Below are 16,892 nucleotides of genomic sequence, written 5' to 3' on the forward strand. Positions count from 1 at the left end.
CAATATTGTGAGGATGGATTTCTGCTCTGGAAAGGAAAGACTGCGGCAATCATCTTATCCTGTTGCGACAATCGTCAGATCAACAGTGAAAATATGGTGTGCATGTTTTCCTTTAAAAGAATGTAGGGGCTCAGTTTTTTATGCAGTCCTCTTGTCTATCTGAACACAGCTAGTTTTCTCCGATTTACTGTATCGCAACAGGAAATCAGAGCGTATTTGGCATACACAATGAGAAAAAGTGCAGTCGAAACAGCTAATAGAAACCCGTTGCTTGTAGGTGACTGGTGTTTAACCTTGTAATAATGCGTGAATTGATTGCAACAGGCAGAACAAAATGCCTTGGCATCCAAGGGAAAGTCACACAGAGACTTGGCACCAAAGTAAGAGTACACATGTGTTGGCACCAAACAGCAGTCTGAGGTCCAACGTTCCCCAACGGTGGCTTTGTCAGGGGCTCAGGTTGCATGGTGACAGAAGAGCAGCTCAGTGAAAACACAAGCATGCATGTGGAGAGCGTGGGAGGAAGGGATAGGAAGAGACAGCAAGAGATAGGGGGTAAGAAAGACCTAGATAACGACAGCGACAGGAAGAGAGCATCACAACAACTTGGTCACCGACGTGAGGGAACGGAGGAAGTGGGAGTGGTGGAAGAGTTGGTGCAATAGGAAGTGTTGAAGGGCATCCATCTATTTCTATTCTACTTTCTCTACTATATTCTTCAGGCAGGTCATGAGGTCAGTGTAAGTTTATTTACACACTATGGAAACCCATCATTACTGACTTGTCACACCTATAAAAGCTCCTTTTACAAGCCTGATTAAGCTTCAGAATTGACAGTCGAACAAGCCAGCAGCCAGTTCTTTTCCGCATAAATAGTGCCACTGAAAGACGGAGCCACATACATTTCAACGTATCTCCTTCTATTGACAGATCCAATTAAAGTAAACCTGGGGTCTTTCTTTGTCTGGCCTTAATAATAATATACCTCCTCTGTGGTACGACACATTGAAAGACATCTTGGCATTGCCAGCTGTGCTATTGAAATGGAGCACATCGTCTTTCCCAAAGAAAACACACCAAGGATGTTGCTATGGGGATTTTTTTTTTTTGTCAGAAACATAATGATGTTGTTTAGATGTGGCCATGTGTTCCAAAAGGGCTCTTTTCCTCTTTTCTTTCCTGCCACAGAAGAATGAAAGGAAATGGTCTCACTGGGAAACGGATGGTCTAGTTTTGACTATGAGCACATGAAGCTCATTGTGTTCAAGGAGAAAGCCGAACGAATAAAGTATTTTAACAAAAACAGCATGTTCGAAGTGGCAAAAAATGACAATACATTTCAGTTAAATTTATGGGAGAAGTGACAAAAGATTTGAGCAAGTGCAAACCAAATCAAAAACTACTCAGTCTGCAAGTTAACCTTTGAGAACGCACAGGCATCGATTCAGATTTGTGCACGAGGGAGGACAGAAGCGAGAGCGTTAACAGAGTGCTGAGCAGGACAAATTGTGCAACTAGATTTAAGATAGCAATGGGGATAGTCCTCTGCATAAACTCAAACCAAGAGCACCTGTTCAATTTGACCTGGAAGTGAAGGGTCATCATACTAGACCCTTACTTCTATTCAGATAAAAGCTGGGGCAGTTTAAGCACCATAGGGGAGACGAAGAGCAGTATTTGGTGTCTGTGTGATCTCAGGGCCCTGACACACCAGACTGATTGTCGGTCGTCTATTAATTTCAGGGCCGTTGGTGAGTGTCTGTGGCCCTGGTTGTTGCAGTGCAGGTACACAGTCGCCGCTATTTGACCCTTGTTGAGGGCTTTGCGGCTGATTGAGCAAGTAGAATCGCCGACGGAGCCCGGTTGGTGAGAGAAATCACTCTGATTGGCTGTTCAGCTCAGCAAGTCAGTACACAAGAAGACAAAACGTAAAAAGAAAGGGGAAGCCCCACAAGCCTGTCACTTTAGGATCCATGATTTCACCCATGTCGCGCCGTTTCTCCTTATTTTGGCAATGGCCATTCGCAACTCTTATCATACATATTCTCAATCAGAAGTAAATATAATCAGATTGCCCCAAATCATCAGATGGTCATCAATCACTCCTTCCTGAGGTGCAATATATTAAAAGAATTTAACTTCAAAAAGACATGACCCTGACATTCAGATGTAAGTGTGTCTTTTTGCAGCCTGCTAGGCAAGCAACTCAGGAACAGGCGCATGTATTTTGTGATTGCACATTCAAATCTGATTCTGCTGTCAGGCCTTCTCAGACTTGCTGATGGAGTAGTGCTCAGCATTTGTTTTGTGCTCTCTCCAATATTTTTTGACAACATTTAACATTTGAGGACTTTTTTGTTGATCAAGGGATCCAATATTACCACAATGTTACTACAATCCAACTAGCAATTATTTTCATTGTCTGAGTTTTTCCACAACCCAAAGATATTCAGTTTACTGTCACAGACGCATAAAGAAATCAGAAAATATTCACAGTTAAGAAGCTGGGATCGGAGTAATTTGATTTTTTCTTCTTAAAAAAATACTCAAACCAATTAATCAATGCGCAAAATAGTTTGCAATTAATTTAATAGTTGACAGCTAATCCATTTATTTTTACAGCTCTATATGACTCTCCTCTACTTCTTAAACTAAAGTGTGTTTTAGTAATTACCACTGATACATAATTGCCACTTGTGACCACAGTGGCTGCAGTTATGCTGCAATTAAAAGTAACATAGTATCTCTTTAAATGAGATAAATCAAACAATAATGGGCCTTAGAAAGCAGAAATTATAACTAAATGTACAAAACTCAAGTAAGCGGGTCAGGCTGAACATCTTTGATACTCCTGGGCCCTCTCTCTCTCTCTTTCTCCCTCTCTCTCTCTTTCTCCCTCCCTCTCTCTTACACACACACACACACACACACACCTTGGTCCCCCAGACAGAGCTATTGAAGTCTTTAATCAAGACTAATGTGGAATGTCCCATACGACCACCATTAATCATTTGAAGCTGGCCAACTGTGCCATTGATCAATGCTATACATCAAAGCAGCCGCTGCTGGCACAAGGCTGCAGGTCTGTCCAGCTCTGTTTGCACTATACAACACGTCAAGTCTTAAATATTGTATATGACACAGCAATTCCCTTTGCTCTTAAGATAAAAAAAGAAACATGACAGAGTAATGGGAAAACATTTTCCCCCTTTTTAACCCTGTTAAGCTACTTATTTTAAACAAACTGACATTTGGGACAAAGAAGCTAATATGAAATAACCCATAAGGCTGTTACAATTGAAATCAAGCAGAGAGGCCGGTCTAAGGCATGTCCCCATATGCTGCTCGGCTACTGAAACCAAATTCAAAACTAACAAAGAGAGCAAAAGAACATTTTGCACTGAAATTACTTTTTTAGCACACACATTAACAAGCAGGAACATTTTGAACCGAGGTCTTTAGGGCTCTTCTTTTGACAACTGTGCTACATTTTAGTGACTTTGAAAAAGCGACACAAAATTTAAAAGTCTCTGAAATACAGAGGCAGTCCACTTACTGCCTCTGCTCTATGTTTTTATTCAGGCAGCGTGATCCCAGTGGCAGGCAAGGACAAAGAAGAAGTGGCCTCTACCATCCCTGGAGATAAAATCCAGTCCACACTTGGGTGTTCGTGCAATGAACACAAAATTTACAAGGCATAGAAATACAAGGAGTCTCTGACTAAACACACACACACAGTGAACCCCACTGATTTCTCTCCTCAGTAGATCTGTACTTGTCTTGCTGTAGCCAAGTTTTTCTTGGGAACGAGCCAGGCAGCTAACGAACAGCAGTTTATTAATTGGATCTGGTTGCGTGTTTATATTGGTGAGGACTGAGATCATTTCACACTGGCCTTGGAACAGGTGTGCTCTACAGCAGTGCCAAAGGAGCAAACTGCACAGGCTCAGCAGATTCAAGCAAAAAAAAAGATGAGCCTTCACGGAAAACCTGCCATAACTGCACAACCTGCAGAAAGAGGCACCACTTAGTGAACTCTTCAACTCCACAACACATAATGGTTTGTTTGCTCATTTCCCCTTGATTCTGCAAACTTTCACCTCCAAACCTTCAACGTTTTCACCACATTTCTCCTCAAGTACCATTAAAGTTAAACATATTCCATAATGTAATGCTTTTATGTTTCTCATCTGCTTGTTTCAGGGATCCTCCGAAAAAACATGATGCTTACACAGAGTTGAGTATTCAAACATTAGATGTAAAATCAGACCATTACACGAAATAGAAACTGCACGATTTGAACTACAATTTTCAGGGTCTGAACACTGCTTAGCTATTAAAATGTACTAATGACCTGAGGTGCTATTAAAGAGGTTTAAGGTTTGATTGCAAATTGCAATTCGCAAACATGTTTGGCTCTCTAATCATCTTCTTCTTCTTCTTCTCCTTCTAGTTTTCTTTGTGTTTACTGGTGGATCGCAAAAGAACTTTAAAGATGCATAACACCACCTACTGTATCGGAGTGTGTAGATGCTGTGCTTGTTAAGTTAATGAAGACATTTATCGGCCGTTAACTGATAATATATATTTACCAACACATATCATGCATCCCTAAGACCATCCCATACAGATGCTCAACTTCAGTATCCAATGAAAACTATATTTTCAGGAATCAAAATCAGAAAAATGTGACGCAGAGCCCCCCCAATGAGCTCTATTAAATGTCAGACCTATTCCCCACAGCCTTGCAGCATTAGACATGAACTGAAGAGTGGCCTGAAAAAACATGACGTTGATGTGAGGAATATGAAGATATCCACACTGACAGCTTGCGTCAGCGAGTGAAGCCAGAAGGGCAGCTTTGGGCGGAAAAATATATATAATTTGCATACCACACCTCGAAAGTGCTGTTATTATTAAAATTGCCTTTCAGCTTACATATTTTGTTGCTGCTAGGGAAGAAGAAAAACTGATACTCATACCCTAAATGGAACCTTTTTTCTTAATGCTGAGCAACTGAACTATCAAGCATATCCCGGCTATTTGTTAAATATGTGAAATATATTGGAGCTACATAAAAAATTGTACTTTAAATTATTTTGAAAAACATCAAGGCTACATCCTCCGCATTTTCATGTCGTCTGCCCTCATCTGTCCTTCTGCCCCAGACTGACTGGTTACAGCCTTGACAAAACAGCCCCATGTAGAGGTCAGAGACCACCTGTTCTGAATTGGCTGAACTGGTGAAGCGATATCAGAGGACACATCTGGCCTGACAGGGAACAGGCCGGATGGGAATGGCAGCATGCTCCTGGGCCTCAGGCTGGTGACGGATGACTCACAGCTGATGCTGAGGTCACATGGAGAACGGGGAATTAGGAAGGGTCAGTCAGGACAGTGTGTTTCTAGGGTGTCTGTAACTTCTGGATAGGGACATTATATTTATAGTAGTTTTTAAGTTTGTTTGGCCAGTAATTAGAATTGTGTTGGCCGGACACCTTGAGTTATGGGCAGAGGGAAATAAGACAGGGGGAGAGGTGTTACTCGTTTACTGAAATTACCTAATTTAAATATTTTTCATAGTGGTTTGAGGTGCTAGCTTCCATATGCCTGATGTATGATAGTAAATTTCTAAATGTTGATGATAATAGCTGTTTTTTATTTCAAACTGAGGTTCTGCTGTTTGAAAAGAGGAAGCAGCCTTAAAATCTCAGCTGTGCAATTTCTGTTTGTTCTAGAGTTACCAGTGATGAGGTTGGACCAGTTTCGGACCAAGTCCATCACTCCAGTGTCAATATCTGAATCCCAGAGCAGCAGGATGAAATATTATGTCTCCACTCCCTCTGAGTAAGAAACATTGGCAGAAACAGAACCTGCGATGGCGATGCCATCATTCTTGTGAGACTGCATATTTCCCAGGACATGTAACCTGGCCTGTACACACTTTTTCCTTTCTGGCTTTTCAGCAATCTCTCCTCTTCGTATGAAACAGTGCGTGCATCTACATATTTATAAACTCCAAATGATCCCCACCCCTCGTTTCACAGTTCACTGTGTAATTTTTTCGCAGCCTGGAAGGGAGTAGATTGAAAAGAGGAGAGGGAACGCAGAGGAGGGGAGGACAAGCATGTCCTCAGCGCTCTCTTCAGCCTTATTCTTTTTCAGCTTTCATCTCTCGGCCCTTCAGAGATCCTGAACCATAAAATAGTCTAATCACTAGGGGACATATTATTTTCTTCCTCTTTGAATACACTATATTATAGCCCACTCCTGTACAACTGATCCTCCGCTTGCATATACAACTCCAGCCATGCATAGCTGGCAGTGTGGGTTTATCTATTTGCTGTAATTAACATAATAAATATCAAATTTCCTCTTTCCCGGTGAGTGTGGAAAGAGAATTCAAACGAATGAGAGGAAAACTCACTCATTTCTCTCCAGCAACAGGATCAGCTGTTCCCCTTCCGCATTTACCAGCAGCTGGAGTGACGCAGGGTAACCCTGAAACACAAAAAGATGATAGGAGCGTTAAGGTGGTGCCCGGATCTCTTCCATCCTGCCTGTGGATCAGCATTTGTGTGAAGCTTTGCCTTACTTTGACACAAGGGTTGTACACAAGGCAGGATGTGGCAAGGCACAATAGTATCAGAGGAACAGGAAGAAAGCGTCCACATCCTTCACTCAGAAGTAGGTACACCGGACTAGTTTCACAATTTCACAACACCAAGGTCCCGTATTATGGATTTCTACTAGAAAATTGTTCACATGCTTTAATCTTAAATCTAAATACATTAGCTCTGACAGGCCTGAGCAGGCACCGCCCACCGTGTTTTCGCATAGGTCTGCATGCTTTGGTGTCCTTCCTCAGTATTCAGTATATAATCAAAAAAGACATAGAAATCACACTTTCTACACTATGGGATCTTTACGTTTTCTATCCATACTGTCTCTTTAAAACTAAAATGCTTATAATTTTTTTTGTGAAATCATTTTTTTTCCCTGCTGTATCCATTTAAATTATTCACATTCAATGATTACTTTCAATAGCAGTTTTTATTGTTAATGGCGGAGTCCGCCTTTCCGGCACTGGCTTCAAATTGCCTCCACACTACCTATTGATAACAGCCACAATGTTTATTGTTCCCTCTCTTTACACTGCATAACAGCTATAATAAGTTACTGCTAATGGAAATGGCACATCATGAGATGGGTGCTGCTGCTTTATGGCTGCAAGAGCCAGGGACATTAAGTTGATGCGTGGGATTTTGCTCACAATGTCAAATGTCATTTTCGAATCAAATCTCAAAACAGAACTTTCCCAACAAACAGCTCCAAGATGACTTGACGCCTGTCAGAAAATGATTGTTATGAGACTGAAAGATTGAACCAAAGCAAAGTAGCCATGCCTGTATACCAGATCATTTCCACAACATGAACATAAAAATACAAGATAAAGACAAAGAAACTTTCATGAGCGAGAAATAGATAGATTTTTGTATCACCGGTTGATATTTCAGATGTACTGTGTGCTGTGACTTCTCTTAGGTCTGCTGACCAATGCCTTCAGGGCATTACTTTGCCAACCGGTCTGCAGCTCTGTCTGAGAGTCAGCGTGTCTACCTTTGAGAGTAAGTCTGGCTGCGAGTATGTGTGTGAGGAGAGTGGATGTCACTGTAAGTAATGACTCTGCAATACTTTACGACTGCTTGATAACCCTCTATTGGCACAAGGAGCAGCTTTATAAATCTGTTCTGGGGAGGTTTAAGTCTGAGTGCAATAAGACAATCACCAGCTGCCCAAGCGGTCAGTTTAATTTGGAAAGGGTCAGTTTGTAGATAGCCTACGGTAACACCACTCTGTCTCCTCAACAAAAATGCCTTATGCCAGCAGTAGCTGATGGTTAAACATATCTGATGAAGTTGAAAACAGGGTGCTAAATTTAATCCATCAAGCTGAAAGTAGCTTTTTTTCCTTGTGCCTATGTGACATGTCGGTGATAAACAATTCATGCAATTAACACCACTGACCTCCTCCTACTGACTGACTTTGAGAGAGGAGCATATGGCTAGAATAAAACAACTCTCTCAGATGGCGACTTCTCTGCACCAGGAAAATATGTTTGATTGCTCAGGGAGTTCTCAACACCTACGCATTTCCCTTCTCTGGAAAAGTTTCCTTAAGTTGTGGTGGGGGATGCCGAATTTCAAACATTTTCTTTTTCAACTGTAGTAGGTGGTTTCCCCTGCCTGAGAACACAAGTCTAAGGAGTCCAGATGGGGCCCAGTTGACTGCACATATGTATGTATGCATTTCTATGGTGCAAAATCTACAAGGCTGCTTCACGCTGAGTCATTCCCACTCAGGTTTGTATATTGCTGACTTGTAACACTGTTGAAAGGCTGACAACTTTCAGGAGTAATTTCACAGCATGTATCGCCTACAGGACAACCGTGTATACAACAAACAAAAAAGGATGTATTTAAAACAAAGGAGTGGGAGCAAGCAAGGAGAGAAACCACAACAGGATAAACATTGCTGAGGAGGGGACTTTCTGCTGGAGAAAATCAAGCAAGCGGGGAAACAGGCAACCGGGTAGGGAATCAAATGGTTATGTCAAACAAAAAGCCAGACATCTGTCGTGGCCTTGTGAGCATTTACCCTAGCCGCAAGCTGGTTGAGAGGTCTGCGCTCCTTGCCCTTCAGCAGCAGAGGTACTGTGGTCCCATAGCGTTCTGGTTTGGTTGCTTCCCCTCGCCGTTTAGGGTTGTCTGGACTACTTCCTGTAAAAAAAAAAGATCATCAGGACAGAATAAACAATGATAATTACAATTAACATCAAATATAAAACATCACAGATGCTTAAAAAGTACATTTTGTGAAACTGGCATGCAGGCAAAGGGGTCAGGGATGTGGATCAACCCAGTTTTGTAATTTCCTCAATAATTCAGGCACACCAAAAATGATTCAGACAGGAAAAAAGGCTGGAACAAAGGCAGGGAATCCTACGAGGGGATGTGCTGTCCCCCAAAGGGCCACTGCAAGAGGACCACAGCCACAGACAGAGCATCAATAATAGATGTCCCCACACAGTTTATGAGGAACTCAGCCTTTACAATATCTCCATAACCGAATGGAGTTTATGAAAAAAACAACTGGCAGGATGAAATTGTCTTTTTTCACTTCTTATTTCTGTTTCTATCTTTTCCTCTTTAACTTCATATAGGAGGTGAAAAAATGGTGCTGTTCTCTGTTTCCTCCTAATTTTCACTTCCTCTCTTAAACATATCACTTTACTCCCCTTTTAAACCCTGACTGAAGTAAAATTAGCAAAGTTAGAAGCCAATTATGCTAATGAGCACTTGGAAGACTGGTCATTGGGGAGGCAAATTGAATGGGATGCATACTGTATATATATATAGCATAGGAGGAAATATGATAAACCGGATCAGTGGCTTCAAGCAGAATGTGGGAATCACAGTCACAATTCCCTCTGCTCTCTCAGCTCTCCTCCCTTTTCTCCCACAGACAACTGAGGCTGTCTCTGATGCTCCCATGGCCCTACTGAGCATGTCTGTCTTGTAGCAGGCCCAGCAGGCTTCCTATGAAGCCCAATAAATGTTACAAACCCAGAGAGGAGCTGTGGAGATGGAGTACAGAGGTTGTTTGAGGTTTCACACTCCTGCTATCACCAAAGGAAGACAGAGAGAGCCGAGAGAGCGTGCTGTGTCTCTATTTACTGTACGTCTGAGGCCCGTTCCCCAATCCCTTGAGATACGCACGTAAAGCATTTGTTTGTCTGTATGTCTAGCGTCATGCAGGGTACAACAAGAGTTCAGTAGAACACTGAGCAGCGATACTGCAGTCTGACATACTTTGTTTACTCTTCTTCCTTCTCTCCTCCCAGCTGGAAATGTCTTCATTTTCAAGTGAGTCTGATAGTTCTTTTTTTTTTTTTAGGGCGAAATTCACCGATGACTCCTTCACTGCAGCAACTGTATTTTTTACAACTTCAAACAGCCTTTGACGGCGGTTGCCCTGTGCTCTCACTGTGGCCCAGACTCTCCATTTACCCACAGTGCGTAATAAGCTAACATGGAGCTCATTATTATACCATGAAGTGGACCTCCTATATTTAATGGGGTATTTGAACATGTGCCGATGGTACTTTGTTGGTTTTAGCGGTACATGAAAACCACGTTAGTCAGACAGAGCAGCAAGACTGAGACCACGGGCTGTGGCTAGAGTGCCATTAAAGAGGAGCAATAAAAAGGAAAGTCAAGCAGACATCTTGTTAATAAAAGACTTCAATACTTCTCCTGGTGTCCCTCCAAATTCATTAAGATCTCTTCTGCTTGAAACAAACTAGCTTGTACAATATGTCATCAGACCTCATCTGAGGGTGAAAGTGTTTATAGTTGTTCCAAACGGTCACACTCGAAAAGAGAGGGTGGGGCGGTACACAATATATTGCACAATTTTGGAAATCTTTTCTCAAAGGCATTCATGGTTTTACTCTTGCTTGTTCAAACAGTTGATGTGATGAAAGTAGTTGTGTGAAGAATAAAAACAATTTCTTATTCCTTATTTCTCACTTTTGCACACTTGAAGCATGAAGTGGGCAAGCTCGTTAAGATTGGGGGTTTCTGAACATCACAAAAAATGTTGTTGTAGCCCCCTCCAATTTGTGTCCCTCAAACGCTAACGGTCTGAAATACACATTGTTTGAACCGTACTGCCCCTGTTAATGTGCGAATAACTTGTGTGCAAGTTTGTTCAGGCTTTTATGTACACCAGGCCTCAGTACAAGCTGGACGAGGATGAGAAGTTTGTATTGCAACATCCGTCATTGCTCCCTAAAAACAGCAAAGAAATGTGACATTCATGATCATTCTCATGGGCTTTATCCTCTTTGGGAACCTTTGAGATTCAAACTAAAACTGGGTTAATCCCATATGTTTTCTGGAGAGTAGCTTGATTGCTAAGCCAACCCCAGTTGTATCCCCATATTGGACACGGGGGAAAATCAGCTGCGGGTCATATATCTAAAAAACACAAGTCTGTTGGGCAGCCAAAAACATCTTTCCCCCCACTCTTTCTTTAAATAGCCAAAAAACCCGATCTCTTTCACTGCTGACTCGATTTTGATGATCTAAGGATTTCTGCCGTTTTAGCTTTCCATCCTGAGCGTGACTGTATTACTAATTAAATGGTAGGTAATGCGAATTCAAACAGGAGTTGATGTCCACTTTACTCAATGGGGAAGTGACAAAGCCAACAATATAAACAGACAAAATGAGCCAAAATTACTTCAGTCAAACAGAGGGCGCTGCTGGACTCAGGACAAAAATCAAACTCATTACGTACACAAAGCATGTCACCTGCTGCATCAGAGACGATTCCTGAGGACTTTCACATTTATTTGTACATTCATTTATTCGCCTTTTTGAGGTGAAGGCTGCATAAATTGTGGGGGTGAAATAAGCAAGGCAGCCATACATGCATAAATAATACAGAGCATAATGCATATTTGCAGCATTATGTGTGTTCCCTCAAGTCTACAGTAGAAACAGAACATACTGCTCTTCATTCACAATTAATACTGTGTCTGCTCAATCAGCAATGTTACGTGGAGTCCCTCTGAGATGAACAACACAATAAACTGTGTGAGGAAGGTCAAAACAGGAGAATGAAGGACATGTCGTAATCCATAGGCGGGGTGTTGAGGGAGTGCAAGAGAGAGTGAAAACATCACAGTGTGACCTGAGAGACCAGCTGCTGATTAGTTGCATAGTTGCATACAAACTATGTACAACCTACTGTGTGTATTTCACAGAAAATAAAGACCCCTGAAGGTTTAGATTTTTTAGCATGAGAATAAAAACATTACCACGCTTTAATTGAGCTTAAACATTCACGTTTGACCTCGGAAACAGCAATTATTAGGATTCCCCGATATGAATCAGAGATCAGTTTTTAACATTAGAGATGCGAATACCTTGATGTGTGGGCCCTGCATCGATATAAATGTACTATGAATCGATCGATGGCCTGATTTTAAAGTTAATAATTGGTTGACTGAGGCTTTGTTTAGCTGCTAATCCTGAGCAGCATCTTCAAATCTCATTTAAGGTTAAAGTTACTTTTTTACGAGAGTTACATTGGCGCCTCTGTTGCTATTGGATCCATGCTCTCGAGGGATAAACAAAAAGAACATGTCCAATAACGCTGACATGGTTCACAGTCCACCATAAAGTCTAAAGTTTGGAAGACATTTGGATTTTAAAAGAAAGAAGGAAAACTGGACAAATGTCTGGTCGTTTGTCAAGTCTGTAGAACAGCGATTAAGTTCACCGGTAGAACAATGGTAACACTCTCCCGGAGAGACGGTATGATGATTCGTATGCAGGAGGAATAAATCCGTGGATGCTAGTATAGCTTGCACGGGCAAGACAAAACAAGACAAAGACATGGATATCAGACAGTTTTCAATCATAAGGCAATCATTTCATAACTGCCAAAATGAGGCAACTGGGCCTGTCTGTTTGAGACATTTTGTCTTCATAATGTCTTGAATGTCTTCATTTGTCTGTGTCTACCGCAGAAGTCATAATCACAGTTAGTAGAAGACAATCTAATGTGGACATTAGTGACAGTGCAACCAATCATTATTCTCATTAATGCCCTCAGTGTGGTTTGAATATGACATTTGTCTTAGAGAGGAGATAAGAGGAGAAATGGTCAAGGTTTAGTAGTGTCGATTCCTAAACCCTACAACAAAATTGTGAAATACTACATTTCTTTTTTGTCAAAATCAGATATGTTATGTTGCAAACCGCCAGACAATCTCTGTCTGAGTTGCTCTTAACCACCCAAGGGTCTTGTCTCAACAGCTTTCAACCGAGGTCAAGTACAAAAGTGGGGAAACATAACAGGCCCTGGAGACATGACTTTTCAGTTATTTCTCAACACGGAGAGCAGGCCCTTAATAACAGCGGATCAGAGGATAAGAACTCTGATTATGGATTTGATAATGGTGAAGATGTAATGTTCAATATCTGCACAGCAGTGAGTTACTGGGGGAGCCTCTTTCAGTGAAGAAAAGGAAGATAAAGGTTTCACAATTACACACAAGGACCAGTGTCATTTAAAAAAGGCTCTTGTGCCAAAACGCTGACAGGCACCACACAGCAGAGGTGAGCTCAACTGTTACAATTGGATTCGATGGAAACCTGGCTCTAACCTTCCAATCTTCTGGGAGTGCCTACCGTATTGATCATGCATATTGATCATAAAACGGCAACATATTGAGCCAAGCTGAAACCACTGCATGGATGTCAGACAGGTCTTATTATCAAGTTGGACAGGTTTGTTCAATTTTTGCTCAATGTTCAATGCTTTTTTAATTTACTGACATGTTCAAAATACATTAAATATGCATGAAAAAAAATAGGAGCACCTTGAAATAAAAGGTGTGAAGCTTATAATAAAATTTCTGTTGATTCAAATATCAATTATGCAAATCAACAAAAAAAGAACATTACACATTATAAGCGTCACTGAAGTATTATTTACTGTAGGGCTATTTATTTTTAACATTACAGTATATAAAAAAATCCATCTACTGACACCTTAAAAGCTCACTATTTAACACATCATATCTAATTTGTTAAATCAGAACAATAACTGTATTGAAATATAAACAATTATCAATACTGAATATTTGAAATGCTAGTTTTTTGTTTGCTGTGTCGATAATCCAGTACTAGTTGTGTTTGTTGCTCTTCTCACCAACAGTTGACACACACAGCCGCAGTGCCTTAATAGTCCCACCTCCTCCTGAAGTAAATTAACTTAGATGCTGTTGTTATTAACACATAGTACATGGGCGAGACTTCCTGTCTCATTACTGGGAAAATACCAGATAGGATATGAGAGCGTCATTAATGGTCAAATATAAATCTCGGCAAGAACACAAATAAGCTGAAGGTGATGTCGCTCAGTAGGGAAGGTGGTCTACTTATGGGTTGGTGGTATGATTCCCAGCTTCTCCTGTCCATAAAGTGTTCAATGTCTTTACGACACTGAACCCCATTTTGTTTGCTATGGTCAGGCTAGCACTTAGTTTGCAAGGTAGCTGGCTGACATCGGTGTGTGAGTGAAAATGGGTGAATGAGAGGCAAATTGTAAAGTGCCGTGCAAATCCTGTCATTTACTATTTAAATAAGTGTTCAACTATTCCTTTTAGAGAATTCAAAGCTTTGACATTTATTACTATTACTAAGGAAATTCTTGACTGGATTCAAGATTCAAAATTAACAGCAATTACTAGTTGCTTCAAAGCTTTTAACACTGCCATGACAACCGACGTGATTATACTCACAGTACAATTTTCACTGAAGTTTTGAAGCCCCAAAAATTGTATTTGGGACAGCCTTAGCCTGTTGTAAAGGTTATTAGCCATTAGTAGATACACTACACCAATAACAATATCTGTAAATCCAAACAGCACATTACACACACATCACAGAGGTTGCAGATATGACACGAATCTGTGACAGGGTAATATCAGGAGTAAAGGAAGTAGAAGAGTGGTTCTTAGTGCTCTGATCCAGGGATGATCTCTTTGGTGTTTTCTTACTTCTGCATCAGACAAGTTCTACATCCTCTTTCACAAGAAATCCGAGGATTAAAGATAGTAAAATGTTTTCATCTTTTAGGTCAAAGTGGAACAAAGGAGCTCTACAAATACATTAGTGGAGCTTTCTGTATACATCCAATTACTGATTCCGTATGAAAATACCACTGACCTAAATACAGCAACGGATGCTACACCTACAATGTGCCCTCGGAAATAAAGCGCTGTTAACAAAGAGAATGACGAATGAGGCCGAATAAGAACACATTTCTGCTCATGACTATCTCAATACAGTCGTTCCTGGAAGTAAAAATGGTATCCCACTACTGCTGCAGCAATTAACCCTTGATACCTGTGAGGTTGTGCTGACATTTATTTAATTAGCAGGAAGTCACTCAAAGAATAAGGCGATCAACATAATCTTAAGGGGTGTCGACCATTTTACAGGTTGTTACAGTAAGTCTTGTCACAGTGTGAAACTCAGCATTAAAATAAATCCTTGTTTCCTTTCATAACAAACACTCTTCCTTACAGCACATCAAAGAGAGCATTTTACAATTCCTCCTGTTAAAAGGCTTCTGAACAATCCTTTTGTATAAACAGTAAAAAAAAAAAACCCTGCTGCTGACACAGCTCATCTTCAATATAATAACTCCAAGACTAATAGGACATAGAAAAGAAGACAGCGTTGTTTAAAAAAAGGAAGTGCGAGCTACTTTGCTGCAATGAATTGACGTTTGATGCTAGAAGCAACTAAAAAGACTCAATATATCATCCAGTGAAACATATGTATGGGCTTCTCTTCTGTGTTGAGGCTAAATGAACAAATGCATTTTTCATCACTGCGTTTCATCTTGAGCGGCATAATGAACTGGCTAGCTTACGCTGTTAGTTTGTGTTCTTCAGAAATAAGATGGAAATAACAGTATATTCAACAAGACATTGGCCAGAGGCCAGTATAATTTCCAGGCACTTGTAATATTCAAAGACATACTCTGAAAGCCCTGTTTTTAGATTTATTTAGAGATGACTTTAGAGGGGCAAAATTATGAAATTATGTCTGCCATTGTCCATGTATACCTGCATTTTTCTGGGTGGACGGAACAAGTGAGACTCAAGTGGATAGTTGGGAGCTATGTTTATTACAAAAACATTTTCACACAAGCACACAAACACAAGTGCAATTTGGCTGTGCCGAAAATGGAAACAGTCTCTAAACAAAACGTAGGTTGCACAACCTTGCTAAAAGCTTATGTCAAACAATGCTGATATTAAGTCAGCACAGTATGCTGTTTTATCGATAGAAAAAGAATAAAAAAATATCAAAATATGTCACATTGTTTGACTAACAAGACATTACACAGTATGTGTGATGTCAGTTGTCAATCAAACTGCTACTTTGATATGTTACTGCTAATTAAACTTCACGAATGGACATCAAAAAGCTTTAATACCTATGTTTCCAATGATTTTCTTTGGAGCTATTTCAACATCATCTATAACTTTTTTTTTTCCCAGCTGTGAACAGTTCTTCCATTTCCTTAACATGATCAAAAGCAAGCTAAAAAAATCAACTGCATTTAGTACATCCTGTCCACTTTGAGGACACTTTATTTGGTCAATTTTCTAGTGTGTACCTAATACATACTAAACAGTCAAGATGTAGTATGGATTTGGTGCACACAGTGTTTATGTTTACCATGGTTATCATCTTAGCTTACCATAATGGCATGCTAACATTTATTGATTAGCACTAAACATAAGTATAGCAGAGGCTGATGGGAATGTCTTTGGCTTTGCAACTATTGAGTCCGAAATCAAAGTATCAGATAACATTTCAAGTGGTGAACCGACAACCTGACTACCAAAATGTCAAATCGACAGGGTCGGGCCACACTGCTAATGTGGCTAAAAGAAGCTATCTTGATCAAATAGAGGAATTATGTTATTATAGAAGAGTTAATCCTCTACTGTCTACTGTATTTTTCCATCCATGCAGTCTGGCTCCCCTATCACCAGCATCGGCTGCACAAAATGGGTTTACAATTTGACTGCCAAATCGAACAACATTTTGTGCCTTTAATTGACAGAGACCAGACAGAGAGACACAGAGAAAAGGGACCAAGAGGCACACAGAGAAACAAAGACTCCCAAAGCTTTTCGCAGGAGTTGAGAATTTGAGTGTTTCCTCATTGCCTCATTTCAACAGCCCTACCCTCTATCAACTCCCTCATCTCTCACTTTCCCCAGTGATGAC

General features: G+C 40.6%; 1 protein-coding gene across 2 annotated transcripts in view; it reads right to left on the reverse strand.

The window, feature by feature from the left end:
* Positions 1-16,892, reverse strand: part of adam12b (ADAM metallopeptidase domain 12b) — an 83,907-nt gene that overhangs the window by 60,744 nt on the left and 6,271 nt on the right. Inside the window, exons 2-3 of one of the 2 annotated variants that reach the window (XM_073481891.1) lie at positions 8,659-8,780; positions 6,428-6,501 (exon numbers count right to left, since the gene is read on the reverse strand). In XM_073481891.1, coding sequence (XP_073337992.1) covers positions 6,428-6,501; positions 8,659-8,780 — 196 coding nt within the window. Of the gene's footprint in view, positions 1-6,427; positions 6,502-8,658; positions 8,781-16,892 lie in introns of those variants that run through there. The other variant, XM_073481892.1, reaches the window with a different exon arrangement.

The sequence above is a fragment of the Pagrus major genome, chromosome 15, assembly GCF_040436345.1.
Source record: "Pagrus major chromosome 15, Pma_NU_1.0".
Classification (NCBI taxonomy): domain Eukaryota; kingdom Metazoa; phylum Chordata; class Actinopteri; order Spariformes; family Sparidae; genus Pagrus; species Pagrus major.